Here is a 20,768-nt window from a genome sequence, read left to right as displayed (position 1 = left end):
GCATGTAATGAAACAGACAAAACACCATATAAAGAAGCTTAATGCATGCACACACTCACACACACACACACATGTGCAGTGTAGTGCTCCATGTTAGAGTGGCTTATTGTTCTCTGGTATAGAGGACACAATATCCAAGTCTGGTAATAGAGGTTAGATTAATTGCTGACAAATCTGTATTCAGCAGTTCCCTTTCTCTCTGCTTGACAGATTTATGACAGAGATTGATGGAGGGGAGGGAAGCTCAGAGAGTCGTCTCTGTTCAGTGAGAAAAGAGGACAACAGCCCAGTGAGTCAAAGAGAAACGAGCAGACGAACACAAAAAGGCAAAGAGAACAGCAGTGTTTTGGTTAGATCTTGCACATGAGGATCCAACCCGTTTGGACCAAAGTCATGCCCGAACAGCTCCGGAACTTCTTCTGTGATGATTTTGAATGACAAAATCATTGACCAATCACTCTTGTTAACCTTTGAGCATTGTTGGATCAATGCTGTTTTTGATCTTGTGTGTGGCATGCTCTCTCCCATATGTTACGCTGTTCTAGCCAGAATAATTACCTCAAAAATAATATTCTTTATTAACATTTGAATTAGTCACAGTTAAAAACACAGATTCTGTTTAATTATTTACAGTTGTCTGTATCATTTATTTGAATATCTATGCTTTTATATTTGGACCTGCTTTGGCAGAGAAGTTTGAATATAAATGCAAATGTACCATATATGAAATACTATATGAGCAGAATGGAAGTAACGTAATTGCTTTTTACTTTAGGGTTGTTTTGAAGTGAAGCTAAATACTTCCAGTTGTTTTCGGTTCACAGCACATAAATTGGTGGCATTCATCTTCTCATCTAATTCAGTGTTTTCCCCAAAATGGTGAGTGCAAGTATTTAAATAATGCAAGTATTTACATTGTTGAATTCAGCTAATCTAATAACATTAAGGATCTCATCACAACTTCATCATTTTCATTACAACATAAAGATCTACACCTTCATGGAAACAGCACAATCATAGCTATATGCATAGGGAACTGAACACAGTTATTATCATTATTATGATGTTTATATATATATAGTTATAGTATAATTTGAATTAACTTGAGCTACTTGTTTTATATGTCCCTGTCCAGGGTGTAACCACTTTTCACCATGTGTCAGCTGGGATTGGCTCCAGTGACCCACGACTTTATTACATAAATATGAGGAGCATGGCAACATTTTGTAATACATCCATGCTGCTGAACCATTGTGAACTATTTCCACTTATTAAATAGAATTAAACTATTAAACATTTCAACACAGTGACATAAGACTTACAAACCTACATGGATTAGATTTGGTGTCTTTTGCGCTGAGAAAAGCACAAGTTAACATCTTTTGTTTTGATCTGCAAACAGTTAATTTTCAAAGAAATTCTAAATTATGTAAGAAAATTTATTTCAACAAACTATCACCTGTAGACGCTTATGTCACACGTGAAATAAAGTTGAAAAACCAGATGTCTGGCTATGATAATGACTGTATGCGATATGTGGAACAAACATGAATCTCAAACATGCATGCAGGTGGGTTTGGGACTCGTATTATCAATATTTTGCGTGAGGAAACAGAAGCATGTGCGTGTCCCGCCCTCTGTACACACACAAACTGATCCTCTGTTTAGTTCAGCTGGTAAAGGACGACAGTGACAGCTTTACAGTATGTAATCTACTGAACATTATTGCATAATTAAAAAAAACAACAAAAAAGACTGTATTTCAGCTCCAGGTTGTTCAACAATGATCTTCACATGACCACAGAGGACCTCTCTCCCTCAGCTGACTGGTCCTGTGCAGGTCGTGACCCATTATGACACCGGACCCACATGATAAGCTACAATTACACAGTCAGGAAGTTCGGTGTATTTGTTTGACACCTTGAAAAATTCCGTGCTCTGTGGTGACTGAATGGATCGCTCTGATCCTGCACATCTTAAAAATGTGCTGTCAACTCACCCTCTTCCCTCATGATGTCACAGCCAACGTCTTGCCTGATTGGTTTACCCCGAAGCCCGCCAGCTGCTTGTAATCAGGAGAATTTTGGAGTGAGGATCACATGACACCCTCGGGGCACATATGCACACATAGGCTAGATGTATACATAGAACGCAGTGCATCTTTAACCTCAGCCCTTCCCACAGGCTACTCCTTTGCAGCCAGGATCACCTCCAGATGTGCACACTGTGTTTTCACCTTAGAATGAAAGCGGGGGAGGGGTGGAGGGAGGGAGGGAGGGAGCAGTCTGATAAAAATGGAAACAGATTCAAGAGGTTGGACATGAGGACTGTAAAAAACAAAGAGGGAGGGGCCGGGGTTTTTCAGAGGTGTCATGTGGGGATTTCTCAGGTTAGGGGGGCGGGGAGTGTTTACCTGCCTTAAAATAGTTAAATTACTTTTGAAGAAGTGCATGTTTAAAGTCCTCAGAGTCACAATCATTTGAACTCTGCTGCCACCTAGTGGGACAACACATGACAAACAACAATAAACACATAGCTCATGCAGCAGCTGTACAATGGTTTGCTTGTGGGCCAAAGAACACTCGTCCCCAAGGACACAGGGTTTGCACATTTATTTTGCTCTCAACAGAAGAAGAGGAGCAAGGGCAGAAACACAGTGACCGGTTCTCTCTCTCTCTCTCTCTCATTAAACCCAGTACAGTCATAAATAAAAACAAAACATTAAAATACTAAACAGTGAGCCAAATGTATACACTTTTTACACAAATACTAAAGAGATTGAATGTTGTCCAAACACAAAAATGACTACTGTGGTTCATTTTGAGCTCAAATACGACACACTGCAGAAGTGTATCATTCCACAGCTGGTTGTAAGTAACCCTCAACCAGTACTGACTGAGAAAACTTCCTCAGCTTTTTTAAAAGGAATTGCTGAACTGAAAAAAGAAATGACATGTATGTTATCTGCATTTAAGACAGAGAGTATATTTGAATTATTACATTAATATTTATATATAGATCTGTTATATGGGAAACATGGCCCTGACTCTAATCCAACACAACTGAAGAAAATCACACACATATATATACACACACACAATCACACAGAATGCCATTGAGCCTCACATTCAGAAAGCTGAATGTGCCTCCAAGGTTAAATATGTCCCAGTGATTTCTAATTACAGCCCAGAATGAATGACCATAAGGAGCTCTCACTGTTGGAAGCACAACATAAATATAGAATAGTATAATAGTGTGCAGTATATTATTATGTCACTAATTGTCCTCCATATGTCTTAAGCATGGACCTTGTATGTTGCAGCTTTAACAATTAATACAATAAAAGTGCCTCACAAAACGACTTCACCGCTGTAAACTTAACACAACAACGTACCTCAAAGGACACGGTCAGTGTAAACACACAGGAAACTATCTGATGCTGAATATTAACGCCTTCCTGACAAAAGATTTGAATGTAAAAAGCCTGTGAACCAATTAATCAAGCGGATTAGTGACAGCATCGACAACCAGTTTTCAAAATAAAAACCCGAGAGCACTGTATCTCTGAGGCCAAAGACCCACAGGTACGCCACCCAAAAAACTGTACACACCAAACGCACCACCTCATAATAATTCCAGTGAAAATTCCGAAAAAAAAAGAGGTCAGGAGGACAGATGGAACTTTTTTCCAGAGGTGTCATATATATATATCTATATTCACCTGCCTTTAATAAGGAAACAGCTTAAATACATGTTCATTGTCAGGGCACTGTGGGCAGAATCTGGTTCAAATGGTTGTGACACTGCTGCCGCCTAGTGGGACAACACATGACAAACATCAGCATACATAATTATACTGTAGCTCAGGCGTGAACATTTAACTCAAGTACAACAAAAAATGACTACCCAACATGACGCAATAACAACAAGCCATTCATTTCAATTGTAATGATTTATTATCCTTTTTTTTTCCATAATCAAAACTGAAATTACATATACATATAAAACACAGGTGTTGTGTGTGTCTGTGTGTGTGTGTGTGTGTGTGAGTGTGTTCCAGACTAATCATTCAGTGTTTGAAGAGACAATGACTCCATGACTACAGGGATAAGGTTTGCAGATACTCGTCTCCCTGAACACATTGTCACAGTCAGCCCGACCTTGTCCTTGAAACAGATACAAGTGACGTCTTCTATTCATTCAAAGGACACAGACGTTTACAGTTAGGTGCACAGTTTTCACTGTTATCTGCACATAAAAATGAAGTCGGCAGGGAAGGAGGACATTTGCATTATTGGACTTGCTGCGTTTGGGCCGCAGTTATTACACAGTGGTTTGTTTCGACACACTGTGCCATACTGACTTCTAAAAGGATTGTTTTTTTTTCTGTGAAAGGTCAAAAATGATCAGCACGTCAGGAAACAGACATGTACAGCACATATTTATACTCACACTCTACATTGAAATGTGTTTTCCACACATTGTGACTCAACTTTAAGACACATGTTGCTCAATAACGATAATTTAACAGTGACTGAATAATTCATATTTTATATTATCTTTATTTAGGCTACTTTTTGCAGTCTCTCTCATGTCTTTGAATATACTGTATATTTAGTCATGCTGCCGTTCCACTGTTAGTTTATAGGTCCTCAGACAAAGAATAAGCACATGACAAGAAACACCTTATATGAAACGTTCACTCGTGTGTTTGAGGAGGAATTTCAGCTTCAGCTTATGTTATCATGGAAGAAGACTGAAGAATGTAAATAGAATGCAATAAAAACAAGACATTGGACAACATTTTGTCCAATTATGTGGTTGCAGCCTTGTGTCCTGTGGTATAGTGTTAGCAAATCATTTTGAGTATATATTTTTCTGCCTATGCTACTGTTAATGCTATTTTTTCCACTTAAACATCAGTAACTGTTTTAGATGGAGATAGTCCTAGTCCTTCATCAAAGTATGTGTTAATCCCATGCATGTAAATGAACTGCCGATGTCTGTGGTGACCATTTTATTAAGTCGATTCATCGCCTTTTGCTTACGTGCTGCATTCGTCAGGCTTCACTTTGCTTATTTCAGTTTATAAAGTGAGGACAAAACGTGAACATTGTTTCTAAATGGCTGTGATAAATTACTGTAAATAGAGTAGTTTCATTTCCTCTTAGTTGATCTATTGAAAATTAAATGGATCACAAAGTATTTATCTACAGAAAGTGCCAAAATAAAAAATATAATTGGTAGTTATGGAGGGTCGTTCTTTAAAATCTAAAACCATAATCTAGCCGCTCTCCAGGTGGTGAGGTGACACTAAAAACATGACAGTAAACGTGACACAACTCCACATGTCTCCAAAATCACAATAAAGAATGGAAATGATAACATTGTCAAAAACATCATCTTTCTGTGGAGTGTAATTGTGACATGTCTTTTTTTGGCATATGTAATAAAAGTGTTTTTAGGCTTTAAATATTATATTTTCCTGAAGAGCCATTATTCTACCACAGACGGACAGATAAACACGTTTGCACTGGTACAAAAGAACTCTGATAAATAAAGAGTTGTGGTCAGGTCAGTTTGCGTTAGATATAAGGAAAAAAGTATTGCTTAAAAGAAAGAAAGCTGAACGGCCCCATACTCAAAGGCACACACTCACACTCTCTGTCTCAAATATCATCTTTTTCTGCTTCTGACTTCACTCAAAGTGCCTTGCATTAACGTCCATGACATTGTCTGAGGTATAGAGATAAGTCACCGTACTTACAAATGACAAACACGTCATCGAACGACCTCTATCTTATACGATCAACATCCACAAAGGAAAGAATTACGCCTCGGAAAACACATTATTGATGTCACTGCCTCGACTGAAGTGGGTCTTTTAATATTTACAGTTTTCACTTTCATCACACAAAACTGACACAACATTTTATATATTACTTACTGAACCAATGCTACCAATGTAATGTATTTTCTTTCCTTTACCAAATCTACCAAATATTTGACACACACTCATGGCACATAAAAAAATAGACTTCGGTAGATTTGAGATAATAAAAGAAACCTGATTTGTTTTTAAATGAGCATTTACAGTCCATTATAGCCCACCTAATGAAATAGTAATAGTAATAATATCTGTCTCTGTGTGTCCGTGTGTTTGTGTGTGCTCTTCTGTCTTTGTAAGGACATAAATGAGAAAAAAAATATGGAAATAATTACAGGGATATTTGTGTTGGTCGTCAAACCAGTTTTTCTCTTCTCATATACAATTTTCCATGAATCTCTCTATGCAGTTCAGCAGCACCACTTTTTTTCAGTGATTTCCTGTCTTCATTTATTCTGAATTAACTGTGTTTGTAGTCTGTATTAATCTGTGTCGGTGATTTTATGTGAAGCTCTTCATTACATTCTATGTGCATGAAAAGTACAAAACAAATCAGGTTTGGCTGATTAAAGTTAGAAGCTTCATTAATCACAGATCTATTGCAGTTTTCTATTTTTCTGTTTTATGCTTGGTACTTTAGTATACATGAAAATGGCACCTGGGGAACCTCACTGGTTTATTTCTGTGACAGGTTTCAGAATATAGCTTTCATGAGTGTCATATACAATCCAGAATGAATATTCAACTATCCAATAATCCAATTTTTCTATAAAGAATATCTAACAGTTATTTGGTTTTTTTAGAGGAAGCCCTTGAAAAAGTGCAACAACAACAACAGCTTCCTGCAAAGAAATGAGAGTGGCGATGTTTTATAATATCACAGTTTCACAGGAAAGCATTCCTACCGAAATGCACTGTGGTTTTTGTCATTTTTTAAAAATATTTATTTGGACCTCACGACTAAGAAAGAGTCTTACGGAAACCGACGGAAGAGTATTAGGGCCACCAAAAATTAAATATAACAACATGAATACTGAGATTCTTTAATCTCAGAATTCTGACTTTAATCTCAGAATTCATGCTGTTTTATTTTATTTCTAATACTTTAGAACCGTAGAAATCAAACGCAGTGCAGTTATGTTAAAAAACCCCGTCTTAAGCTAAAAAGATAATGGTAATAATGGGCAGGGAGGCTGAGGTAAGGGCTATTTCGTGGTCATTCTTCAACTGTTCTTCAATCATCATTTAGCAAAGGTTTTCATTTTGGGGCTTTGGCTAAGGGGAATAAAAATAATGATGTAGTTTATGTCCAGTCCTCACAAAGCGAAAGTAAAGTGTATGCATAAGTCCGTCTGTATACAAATGTAATATACTTGTGTCTTTGAGTGTGTGTGTGTGTGCGTGTGTGTGGACTGTGTTTGCAGGTTGCTGGTACAAATCATTGAGACTTGTTTCTCTGTAGTGGCGGTCGATCAACTGAGCCAAACCGCAGCATCCTGAGGTCCAGAGCTACATTCAAATGATGCAGTGAAATCTGCCAGCACTCTGGATGTCCTTTACTCGTCTATGAACATGATCCCTTCAATCCTGCACAGTAAAACACACAAACCCAGAGTTACAACAACAAAGACCACAGTTGTCAGTCGGCAGTATCAACTGCAAGTGACAACAATGGAGGAATATTTTTTTTACAATGCACGCATGAGGAGGAAAAGGAGGAGGAGGAGGAGGAGAGAGAAAAGGCTGTGGCCTTGCCTTCTTAGCAGCCACAGGACGAGAGTCCCTTTGATTGGAGTTGAGGGATTTCCACACGGTGGTTTTAGACATTTCATCAGATATGTTAATGTCAGAGGGGTCACACCTGAGGAGCAGTGAGAGGAGAGGGACAGTACGATCAGGGAGCATGAAAAGGACGAAAGGTGACCTTGAATGACTATAGCTGTATTTTTATTGTATGTGATGGAAACTTGCCTTTCTGAATAAAAAGATAATTTCAAAAAAAAGAAAAGGACGAAAGGGAACAGTTGGGGTTTAGGGAGAAATCTCTCAAATAAAGCCAGCATGCTTATAAAAATACAGGAAGGTTAAACCACAGACTGTACATGGGCTTAGTCTTTCAGTTTGAAAAATAAAACCCAAAAATTGATTTATAATTTCTAACATCAGTAAACATTTTCCTGAGGGGTTCATTTCAGTCGCTAGTCTTAGGTCTTCCTCAAAACGCCATGTCCAGTTTGTAAATGATGATCCAAATGACAGGAAAATAGACAGTAAAGTATGTACATCACAAATATGTGGACACCTGTGTGATTGAGAGCTGGTATCCTACAACAGGTGCCACGTCTATGAATGGCACTGTAGAAATGTACAGTTCATGGGTGAAATATTTCTTGTCTTACCTCTCCGATCATCGCATCGCATCAATGTCACAGTGGTACCGGCGTCTACTCACCTGGGGTCGTGTGCTTTCATGGTCTGAGCGGGTTTTCTGCTCTCCATCTCAATCTGAACAGAAGTTGGATCTTCCTGCTTTTCACTGAGCATAATCTGTGATTCCTAAAAGACACACAAGTGTGAGATTAAAAATAAAAACAATCAATGAATCTGAGCATATATGCCGATTAAACTACCTCTTGTATCTTTTTGGAGGCGTCGTCAAGATTCTTTTTCTTCCATTCGGGCATTAAATCATCCAGGTAACTTAGCTCTCGCTTAGAGAAGCACAAGTCCAAGAGTTTGCGGACAAACACCAGAGCCAGCACCTGCAGACAACGGAGGGAACAGAAGCCTGTTATTGTCACCCGAGGAAGCCATGGAGGAGGTAGTGAACCCGAGGCGGGATGTTGGCTTTGGTCACCTCACCATCATGGGGAAGACGATCGCAGCAGGTGAAGTTTTGATGACCCAGAGCAGCACGAGACAGGTGAGCTGGGTGAGTGTGAACAGGTGCACCTTCCTCAAGGGGACGTGGCGCAGATAGATGAAGTCTGGCTGGTGCTTTGCTGGCATGCCGAAGAGCTTCAGACGGTCAAAGAACTGTGCAGGGATAAAGATTAAAACAGGTGGGAGGGAGGTCAGAGAGACAGGGAGAGAGAGAAAGAAGAGCGAGGAGTTAATTAATGAGAGCAGAGCATGAAGACAGATGGGCAATATGGTAAGTGCAAGGAAGTGATTATTAATGACAAATTTAGTTAGGACAATTAACTGTTAGGCCTCGTTGAACAGCGACAGAATTAATGAGATCTGGAGAGGACACAGCAGAGACAACCACATCGGTAAGAGTCGAGTTCCGTGTCAGGGAACTATACGGTAGCCTTCGCAAACCAGATAGAATGTCTCCACTCTTCCACCGTCTCTGCTGGTTATGCCTTCATTTTCCTACGTTTATGCATCATTATGCAGGTTTATGTGATATATGAGCCAGTTTTCTTCACTTGCATAGTAAGCTTCTTAAGCGCCTTAAAATACAAATGTCACATCTATTCAGGCTAAAACATGGCAGTGTAAGATAGTGGCCTCTGGAAAGCAAGGTTCCTGCCTTAAAATATATTTAAAGGCCTTTAAAAAAAACATATACAAACATACTAATGGGTAGTATATTCAATTTCTGCCAGCAAACCGTCCTAAATAGTACACACTGGACCTTTAATCCCAGCAGAACTATAAAGTAGATATGATGACAACATGTCTTCAAATATAGGTTTTTAAGTTTCTGATTGAACAAAATAAAAATACATTGACCTCCCTTTGACAACTAAGAGATGATATCTGTGCTAAATGTGTTCAGACTGACTTTACCTGGATGCCTTTTAATGAAGACACTCCCATGTAGAGGAAAACACCATAGAGCACTGGCATAGGAATGAACTGGGAGGAAAAAACATGTACAGTACATCAGAGAACATTATTGCTTTTTCATGCTCTTGCTTCACTGATTCGGTAACTGGGGGGGGTAGCAATCATCTGACTTACCTGCAGGGCTCCAGTCATGAATACAGAGCAGCCCATGAGCAGGAAGATGACAAGGCCGGTGAGTCTCTGCTCTCGAATGCCCAGAAATCGGGGCTGCTCTCCTGGAGCCGAGCTCTCAGACTCAAGCTTCAGGCTGTTGACGTGAGAGATGGACAGGACCGTGGCCGCGACGAACCAGGGCAAGCCCATGATGGAGCACACTGCCAGCATCAACCCCACCATCAGCAGGTCCATGTGGTAACCACAGCCCTTCTACAAAACACACAGAGAGGGACAGATATCGGTTTATAGAGTGACTGCAGCAGAACAGAACAAAACCATCTGGATTTCCAAGATGTTCCTTGCCAGTAGTTTGTGCTCTTTGCGGTTAATGATGACAGCAGTTATCTGCTGGTCCATGAAGATAAGAATTGTGCAGAGAAGAGCAGGGATAGCGGCAGCCAGGACTGTCCACCATGGGTTACGTCCTATGGGATTGATCAGCCAGCCTCGGTCCTCTCTGGTGGGCTGTGTGAACACAGAACAGAGGAATATGGTCACGATTCAGCTGGAGATTTACATCAAAGTCTACCTGAGCCTTAGCTTTTTTTGTACCTGAAATTTGCTGGGCACCTTCAGCTTCTGGGAGGGAACTCCAATGACATAGTCAAGCAGAACCATGATGACGATGGTGAGGAACACCGCAAAGTCACTGATCATGGACCGCACCTATTATAACATAGGCAACAACAACACTCACAAATTAGTGCTTACTAATGTGGTATGTCGGTGAACCTACCTTGGTGTACAGTCAGTGTTTGATTACCTTGGTAGGAAAATAACGGCTAGTCTTGAATTGTTTCAGAAAAGAAGACATGAAGAAGGTTGAAAAGAACAAAATGGAGGACCAGAAGAGAACATCTGGGGTGAAGGGTCCATGGTGGCCACACGCCGTCCCAACAAAGTGGCCCTGCAGACTGACGCACTCCTGCGGAGATTCATCACATTAATCGGGACAAAATAGATCAAAGGACTGTTTTATCTAAAAGACGTGGCAGGCAGATCTGATAATATTTTTCAAAAGAGATGAGGCCTTGGTTTGCTCAGTTATGCACAGTGAACAGAGAAAGGCTAATTGATTATATGTCACCACTCGTGTTTGCAAACATCCTCAAGAGAGGGGTTAGTTAAATGTTAACACAAGTGCACACGCTCAGCACATGCAGTGAATGCTATCATGGGAACGTTTCTGTGACCGGGTGTCCACGAGGAGTGTGTGAATGTGTTTATTTCTAGGTAGTTACCTTGACAGTAAGGTTGGACCAGGATACAGAGGACACTGTGATGTTTCTCGCACTCCACAGCTCTAATGTCTTATTACTGGGATTATAAGGTTCTGCACATCTACAGCTACAAAGAAACACACACACACACACAAAAACATCAGAGCACAGTGGAGGACTAAAAAACGCTGGGCTTACATGCTTTCATCACTTCAATTAGGCCAGACAGGAAGTGAAACTGCATTCAAAAATATAAAAGGCTCTTAGATGAGAGCATGGGCAGAGAAACATTAATGAAACAAAAAGGGTGAATGTGCAGATAAAAGCAGGACAAAAACAATAGTGTGAACTGTTAAGCACTTACTATGCCAGGGTGAGTTTGTCCAGATCGCTGTGTGTGTTGAAGGGGTAGATTTCTCCCAAGTGGAAAAGCTTCTCCAAGGCCTCAAAAATGAAGATGAGGCAGATGAGTGCAGCAAAAGCTTCCTCTGTGAACCGTGTGATGTAGCAAACCAGAGAGCTGGCATCTGTGGCAACCAACACCAAACACAGCAGGGCTGTCCACAGACCGATGCAAGTCCTCAGCGACAAATAGGACAGGTTATAGTCCCTGAGAGAAGACGAGAAGAGAAGACTGTGAAGCAAAAGTAAATCTTGGTGCGGCGATAGTACAAATCTCACAGAAGATGGTTGCAGTAATGAACATACTTGCAGAACTTAAACAGGATTTTCTCAAAAACCAGCACAGGACCTGTGCTGCCAAGAATGGTGAGAGGCTGACCAGCAAACAGAGAGTAAACTACTCCAGTCATAGATGCACCCAGTAAAGACTCTATGGCACTCTACAGGAGAAATAGTCAACACTTCAGTGACATGAATTTACACTGCAGTTTTGAGGTGAAGCATTTGCTGGCCATTGTTGCTCTTACAATGCGTCCCTCTGTGGCCTCCCCTAGCAGTCCTCCAAACGTGATGACGGGCGACATGCAAGCACAGTAGAGGAAGAGAAAAGAGGCCACACACTGGAGATTCAGACCGTCCTTGTAGTCGCTCAAATAGAACGGAGCTTTCCTTTTGATGTCCAGTATCAGACCCCCAAACAACCTGAACACAACACACAGGGAAGAAGATTTTGAGCCCATGACAGGATATGTCAAGTTGGCACATATCTGACACGATTATATGAAACTGGCTTACTTGAGTCATAGTTAGGCGACATTTTTGTCAAATTTTGGACAACATACTAAACTATGACTTTTTGGATGACATACTAAACTATGACATTCTTGTCAAATTTTGGACACTATACTGAACTGTGACATTTTGGTGACTTTTGGACTACATACTAAACTATGACATTCTTGTCAAATTTTAGACAACATACTAAACTATGACATCTTGTTGTCATTTAGGACATTTGACTGTGGAGTGGGGGTGGCATGGTGGTGTAGTGGTGTAGTTGGTAGTTGTCACCAGTGTTGCTGTTGTAAGAAAGTGTTGCGTTCAATTCCAGGTCTGGTATCTTGTGAGGTGTATTTTCTCCCATGCCTTACTAAAACAGATTATGTTTTTAAGCACATGACATTTTTGCCCAACCAAAATTTTATAGTATAGTACAAAAACAATGTTTAGTTAGGCATGGGAGACATACATAATCCACAAAGAAATATCCTAGATGTGGGATTGAAGCCAGGACAGTCTTGCAACAGAAACATAGTTAAGACCTACTAACCACTACGTCACCCTGCCACTCATGTCTTAGAGTAAAATGTCATAGTTTAGTATGTCGTCCAAAATTTGACAAAAATGTCATAGTTTAGTATGTCGTCCAAAATTTGACAAAAATGTCATAGTTGAGTATGTCGTCCAAAATTTGACAAAAATGTCATAGTTTATATATATATATATATATATATATAAATATATATATATGTATATACACATACAGAATCTGAACCCATGACCTTCAGATGAAGTTTATTCACTGACAATCAGTGAGTAAATGGCTTACACCACCCTCTAGTGGTTAATTTTATTTCTGCTGAATGACAGTTTTATCACACACAGTTGGACTTCATCACTGGTCTGTGCTCACTCCTTCATTCATTACAGCATGAACTTGGTGCCTTCACTGCAAATGTAAACACAAAGCAACAGCTAAATGTTGACTTTGTTACATGTGATGTTTGATTATTTCATCCACGGATACAGCACTTGTCTATTCAAGAGAAACAGCTACAGTCTTAAAAAAAAAAAACATTTAAGGGTTTTTGAACAATAAAACCTAAATTCAAAGTTCACTTCCTACTGTTTTCAGGTTTCTTTGTTTTTTTGGCACATTTCTAAGAAATTGCTCAGCAAGCAGTTAATATTTTTTTTATATTTAACCGTGGCTTTGCTCGGCTGTGGCTCAGGAGGTTATGCTTGACATTCATTAATTGCATGAGTGGTGGTTCAATCCCAGGCTTCTCCAGTGCACATGACATCATGAATCATACATGTGAACATACAAATGATTCATGAGAGCACTGTGACCTGTCTTGTAATGCACATGAGTGCTCATTCAACCTAAAGCCCTATACATGTAAGGCCATTTACTGTGTGACGCCCTGATTATATTAAATGGTTGTTTATTTACAAGCTTTTTTTTTTTTTTTTTTAATAGAGATTTATTGCAATATTCAAAATAATGATAATAATAATACTGCTAATAATACTAATAGCCTCCAAGTAGACATGAATAAAAAAATGTGCATATTTACTAGGGTTGGGCAACATTTCAAAAGATTAATTTTCTGCAACATATAAATAGTTCATATATAAAAGTGAATGTTTTCTATCAATTATGAAGATTAAAACTATAATTAACAAGAATCTTAAATGTTAAAGCAGGAGCCAAATCTGTCTGATTATCCAGCTTTTAGAGATTTTATTTAATTTTTGTGAATCATGATAAACCAGTTAAAAAAGGCACATATACATTTGTTTATAACATAACTTGTGTCAGTTGTTAATGGTACTATAATTCTTTACAAAACATGGCTAAGCGCTTCCCATAGCAGAAAAACAAAACCTTTCAAAAGGGTATTCAAATAAACAAAATTTCTTTGTATTCAACTGGAATATTCAGTTAATATGCTTTTCTTTTAGGGAATTCAATGATAATCATTTCAGGCTGAAAGTAGCAGTGTCTGTATTTTAGTGTTGTGCTGCATCATGTGAATGTACAGTGTTGTGATGTGTGACTGTGGTGCAAGTTAAATAATCCGAGTCGTCTCTCTGCCAGGTTTGTTTCCTCCTAAAGAACCAAAACGCGCTCTAATCCTGCAACCTACTCAATGAGGACAATTCCATGTATGAAACTGTCCAAGATATCCCTACATTTCTACGAGTAACGCGCGGTTTTGCAGGGGAATATAGAAATCCCCTGCTGGGAGGCCTCCCAACATGACGCGCAAAAAGGTTTTATGAACACAGAAAGGTTCAATTTGAGTCTTTATTTGGAACTAAACTTGGCAGAGTGAGACAAGTCAGCTTTAATGTTGAATTTCAGTTTAGTTGGTGATGGATGAAACTTTAAAGGCTAATAGTAGTGCATACAATGTGGAAAAACTGTTTATGACTTAAAAAGATATCAAAAACATGTCAACAAATGCCAAATATAAACCATTTCATAACATTATCCATGTACAGTGCTGTGATGTGTGGTTGTGAGTCAGTGGGTTCTGGGTTGGATGAGTCTAAGGCTTTAGGTGGTAAAGTTCATTTAAAAGAAAATGTGACCATGTCCTGTTGAGCAGAGTGACGTCACAGCCATTGAGGCATGTGTACAATTTGATAGACTCTGATCCTTAAGGTCCAACATCTAAAAAAAAAAAAAAAAGTTGGCACACTTTAGTATAAAGTAAATATGTACTTAACAGAAGTGAGAACCATCTGAAAAAACATACCTGAAGACATCCTGTGGCAAAGAGGTGTCATCACTGAAGGGTCGAATACCTCGGGCAAGGTCCTTGTCACAGCCACCCAGGACGGGACTACTTCAGGTTGTGGTGTCCAACATGGAGTCTTCTGATGCAGGAATCCACTCCAGCCTTCATCACCTCTTCAGATCAAGGTAGAATTTGATGAGTCACAAGAAAAAAGGTAAACAAATGACAAAAATCCTGAGCTAGCTCACCTGGTCAAGTGTGACAGGTCTTCTCACATGCAGTCAGGGCCCGCCGATGGTTGCCCTCCCCAATGTGTTAGGATGTTAGGATGCTATCCTATCAAATGTGTGAGGATGTTATTCTATCAAATGTGTGAGGATGTTATCCTATCAAATGTGTGAGGATGTTATCCTATCAAATGTGTTAGGATGTTATCTTATCAAAAACCCTACTTTGGGCAAGCCATAACATCCTATCATTTACCCAGCCTCGAGCTTTTCAAATAAGAGACAAAAGATCACTTATGTTTACAAGGTTACATGATCAAAGTTAACCACAAATCTCCAGAGACTAAGTGAATCCAAGAAACAAAAAAATAAAAAAAAGCTGCAGCTGCTCACTCCTGCCACAAGAGGGTACTTAACAGTCACTTTTCTGAATATCATGACGCCTGCAATTCAGCCCACAGAATTAGTTTAAATTTGTAACATAAAAGATAAAATTCTTAAATTTGGTGCAACCTATAGTTAAATAATCTGAGTTGTCTCTCTGCCAGGTTTGTTTCCTCCTAAAGAACCGAAACGCGCTCTAATCTTGCAACCTACTCAATGATGACAATTCCATGTATGAAACTGTCCTACATTTCTACGGGTAACGCGTGGTTTTGCAGGGGAATATCGAAATCCCCTGCTGGGAGGCCTCCCAACATGACGCGCAAAAAGGTTTTATGAACACAGAAAGGTTCAATTTGAGTCTCTAGTTGGAACTAATCTTGGCAGAGCGAGACAAGTCAGCCTTAATGTTGAATTTCAGTTTAGTTGGATGAAACTAAAAAGGCTGATGGCAGTGCATAAAATCTGAGAAAACTTGATATCAAAAAACATGCCAACAAATGCCAGATATGAAGCATTTCATAACACTATCCATGTACAGTGTTGTGATGTGTGGTTGTGAGTCAGTGGGAACAGGGGGTTCTGGGCTGGATGAGTCTGAGGCTTCAGGTGGTAAAGTCCATTTAAAAAACTGTGACCATGACCTCTTGAGCAGAGTGAAGTAGCGGTCCTTGAGGCATGTGTACATTGTGATGGACTCTGATACTTAAGGTCCAACATCTGAAAAAAAAAGGTAGTAGAAGTTGGCACACTTAGTATAAAGTAAATATGGATTAAACAAAAGTGAGAACCATCTGAAAGAACATACCTGAAGACATCCTGTGTCATCGCAGAAGGGTTGGTTCACCTTGGGCAAGGTCCTCGTCATAGCCACCCAGGACGGGACTTCTCCGGGTTATGGAGTCTTCTGATGCAGGAATCCATTCCAGCCTTCATTGCCTCTTCAAATCAAGGTAGAATTTGATGAGTCACAAAAAAAAAAGGTAAACAAATGACAAAAATTCTGAGCTAGCTCACCTGGTCAAGTGTGTGGGTCTTCTCACATCCAGTCAGGGCCCACCGATAGATGCCCTCCCCAATCTAACAGCCTTTCCTGTTCTACACTGACAGTTTAACGCTACAACCACAATTCAATATCAGAACACCATGATCTGTGTCCTGCAGATTTCTTTGCAAAAATTCAATATACAATCCCAGTTGCCCAGACAAAGTTTCTTCTGATTCTGTAGCCTCACCACAAAGTTTCTCTGCTTAAACCCACATTGTGCTAAGCATGAAATCGATTCCACTTCCCAGTCCTCGGATCTCACTTTCTCTCCCTGGAGCCTAACACCACCCACTGCTGTCATAACATCTGCAAGAGGCAGAGGGTTTAACAATTCAGAGCTTCTCATGTGTTTAGCACGATGTGGCACTAGATTATTGACAAAGCAGACACCTAAAAATGCTCGACCTCAATTTCACCAAATGCTTCACTTTGTCTACAAGCCAAACATGACAAACATGTTCATTCCAATTGTTTTGGAGGAAGATGAATGCATACCATGATAGGCCGAGTCTCAAAACCAGATGGATCCTTGTCTGATTTTGGAAACTGCACAGTCATGGTATGCAACTCAGTCAGAATCCGTGGGCAGATTTCCTCACACACAGAGGAGGGGAAGGACCAAAGGCCTTACCATTTACAAGTCGACACAATTTACCTCATTCTGTTGTGCGAAGGAGAACCAGCTCATTAAATTCTGACTGATTTACAAATTGAGCAAAAAAGTTGCTCAAATACTGATTCTGTTGGGCCATGAAAAGAGCTTGCGATCTTTTGCATGGTTTTCCAAAGATTTAGAGGGCAGGTTACTGAACCCACAAAAGTTAAATTCAATTATTTCTGTCTTGTAAACTGATGAACCTTTTGGGTAAATTAGATCACACATTTTAAGGTGCGTGCTTTGTCAATAACCTAGTGGCACATCGCGCTAAACACATGAGAAGCTCTGAATTGAAAAACCCTCTGCCTCTTGCAGATGTCATGACAGCAGTGGGTGTTGGAAGACTGCAGGGAGAGAAAAGGAGATCTGGAGACAAGTTGGAGGAATCATTTAATGTGTAGCTTGACGAGAGTTAAAGCGGAGAGAAACTTTAGGGCAAGGCCACAAAATCAGGAGGAACTTGACCAACACACCTGGGAGATTGCTGTTTCTCATGCAACCAACCGAGAGATTGGAATGAATCATCCAAAAGTATGCCAACAAATGCCAGATTTAAAGTATTCCATAACATTATTCATGGGCCGATAACACCTAAAATCTAATGTGACTACACTCGGTTTTAAAAAAGAATTTGCTTATTTTAATACCATTGTAAATGTTATTAATTAACGGATTTACCCGCAAAAAGCACATCGCAAAGGTTTTTATACTTAGTTTAAAAAATAAATTACTTAAAATCCATTTAGCCAATCTTTCAGTATAAATTGTGTGTATACTTTTCTGGTCCAATAAGGCCAATAAAAGTTTTATTGGACTAGGTTTCAAAAGGTTATATTAACGTCAGTCATCACACACTCAATCCAACGACCAGGAAAATTTAGTAGGAAAAACATCAGAAATTATAGACTGGCACGGCTGCCAAGACCAAGTACAGTCATGACACGGTGGCCATGAAGAATCAAGAAATGGATGTGAAAAAGCTCAGCACTAAAACACAAGTTATTATTTAAGATGGACATGGAGTGATGATGGGTGGTGCTTTGTTGAGAAGCTAACAAACAAATGTGCATGGATGTAAAATGACTAGACCCACAAGGTGATGGGCAATAAAAGGTGGGACGTACGATAAAACAAATCATGAAGGCACACGGCCGTCATTGCCAGCTTGTGTTATGGGATGTATGGTAATACAAAGGCAATGGCACGGCGGCCATACAAAGCCAGATATTGTGTGGATCTATCTTTAGGTAAGGATGGAGAGGTGTTAGGCTAACAGTTATTAATGGCCATGTTGGAAAAGCGGAAAAAGGCATAGCAGGCCAAGAAGAAGTGTTATGGCAGGGCAGCCATATTTGACAGAAAGAGACTGAAGCCTAATCCACAAAGCACAGCACAGCAGACAGGACAACGTCCAATGCTGAATTACTAACATTTACCATCAACTGCACAACATCCATTCAAATCAGGACAACAGAATTTCTTCATTCTGTAAAATGATTTTAAAGAATGCAGAAATAGCAAGTTCACGAGCAAATATTAAAAATGGAAAGGAAGAGAGGAGAAGCGAAAGAACGTGGCCATGTTGGACGTATGGACAGTTTCAGCAAATTCAAATGGATAATACAGATAGGATACGAGCACGGCGGCCAAGGAAAAGAGTGAGTGGGGACACGGCGGCCACCCAGAATAAAAAAACATGACACCTACTGTTTGAAGATCTTCATGAAGATCAACCTGAAAAAAGAAATAGAAAAAAATACTGAGTCCAGTCTCAAACCTCAACAATGTTCAAACTCCTGTAGTGACAGGCGTAAAATAACTAGATCAGGTGTTCTGGAACGTGGGTGCATGAGGTACAAACACTGTTCAACCAGCCTGAGATATAAAGACTCACTTTCAGTTATAACATTTTAAATATGTAGTTTGGTGTAGGAGAGTGAGAAGTCCAAATTATTTAGTTTTCTGGTGTAAAAGGCCTCCAACAGTGAAATAAAGAAATGAACATCACACGTGAAAATAAAGCTGATTGGTTGAGGTAGTAAATTGTCCCCAGTGTCACTCACTTTTTTTCCAATAGCCTCAGGTGTTTGAGAAACTGGGCGAATCTAACCAGGTCTCCGCGAGCAGGAAGCAGAAGTTTGTTCCTTAAAAAAAAAAAGTTTGTATTTTAACTACATTAAAGGTTTGGAGATATAAAGAAGACATTTCCTGTGTGTAACATTTAATCATTTAACACATCAAAACAAATCTTTCCAGTGAAAAACACTCTGAGATTGACTTTTAGTCTTGTTTTGTCTATTTTTATAATGGATTTAGAGTTTTAACATTCTTTTTTTTTTTATCCTTAAAAGGTGGATATTTCATCATTTCTTTGCTCCATATAAGAAATCATTGAAACCGAATAATTAGGTTGATAATATAATTTAGGACATTTAACATTTTAATGTACCAAATGTGAAAAAAAACCCAGATCAATCAAATATGCTGTGACCTAACATAGGGCCTCAGATAGCCTCAGAAATTCAGATAGCAATCAGCCACAATTTACCAAACATTAGGAAATAATTCAGCCAATGTTGGCTCAAATATTTCTATATGTTAGTACAGTATGTACAGTAAGTATGAACAAGCCAATAACAAAGCTAACATCAAGCTATAATTGAGCCAACAGTGAGATACAATTAGTATTACATTTAGCCAAAGCTGAAATTGAGCAAATAAGCAAACATTGAGGCAGAATTATGCTTACAATGGAGGTACATCATGGCTAACACTGCACTATGGCTAATTTAGAGCAAACAATTAAGCCAAAATTAAGACGCCAATGAGGCAAGGTGTGGCCAACAGTGAGCTAAGGCTAATTTTGAGCACACAATTAAGCCAAAATTAAGTTGGCAATGAGGCACAGCTTGGCTCAAATTAAGCTAAGACTAATTTTGAGCAATTAATTAAAACATCAAGCCAAAAATGAGCGGGCTCATGGCTTGAGCCAAAGCTGAAATTGAGGAAATACGCAAACATTAAGGCAGCATGGTACATGGTAGCAGGTACAGCATGGCTAACACGGGGCTAAGGCTAATTTTGAGCACATGATTAAGCCAACAGAGTCACCATTAAGCTAAGTTGATAAAAGTTACTCACCATTATGGACAGCCATCAATCTTGACCAGGTCAAACGAGCCATTATGTGTGGTTGCCTTTATATACACGAGCTGCTGCACGTGACCAACATTTCGGCGTCTGGCGTCACGCCGCAGGTAGTTTTGGTTCCCCCCCTGGAGGAGAGTCCGTCGCGTCTTTTTTTCGTTTTACGGCTCGTTTATTCGGCACCTGCGTAAAGATGATCAGGTGTCTTGTATGTCACCAACCAATCAGTCTCCTGTTGAGTATGCTATAGC

General features: G+C 39.5%; 1 protein-coding gene and 1 long non-coding RNA gene across 2 annotated transcripts; both read right to left on the bottom strand.

Annotated features, from left to right (window-relative positions):
* Positions 1 to 6,938: 6,938 nt before the first annotated feature.
* LOC122767940 (electroneutral sodium bicarbonate exchanger 1-like) lies at positions 6,939 to 12,667 on the bottom strand. Its single transcript, XM_044023516.1, has 15 exons — positions 12,537 to 12,667; positions 12,051 to 12,225; positions 11,830 to 11,963; positions 11,486 to 11,731; positions 11,143 to 11,248; positions 10,665 to 10,826; positions 10,454 to 10,567; positions 10,205 to 10,366; positions 9,860 to 10,111; positions 9,686 to 9,754; positions 8,750 to 8,923; positions 8,518 to 8,649; positions 8,340 to 8,443; positions 7,643 to 7,748; positions 6,939 to 7,474 (listed from the first exon to the last, which is right to left on the bottom strand). Exons 1-15 carry the CDS (start codon positions 12,665 to 12,667, stop codon positions 7,469 to 7,471), a joined length of 2,073 nt encoding a protein of 690 aa, XP_043879451.1. The 3' UTR covers positions 6,939 to 7,468.
* Positions 12,668 to 14,438: 1,771 nt separating this feature from the next.
* Positions 14,439 to 15,762, bottom strand: LOC122768582. The gene is made up of 3 exons (XR_006360322.1): positions 15,302 to 15,762; positions 15,072 to 15,226; positions 14,439 to 14,986 (listed from the first exon to the last, which is right to left on the bottom strand). It is a non-coding gene; the product is annotated as an uncharacterized LOC122768582 (long non-coding RNA).
* Positions 15,763 to 20,768: the final 5,006 nt, after the last annotated feature.

This window comes from Solea senegalensis, linkage group LG4 (genome assembly GCF_019176455.1).
Source record: "Solea senegalensis isolate Sse05_10M linkage group LG4, IFAPA_SoseM_1, whole genome shotgun sequence".
NCBI classification, from domain to species: Eukaryota; Metazoa; Chordata; class Actinopteri; order Pleuronectiformes; family Soleidae; genus Solea; species Solea senegalensis.
Note: the sequence above shows the minus strand (reverse complement) of the source record. Positions and strands in the feature narration are given on the sequence as shown.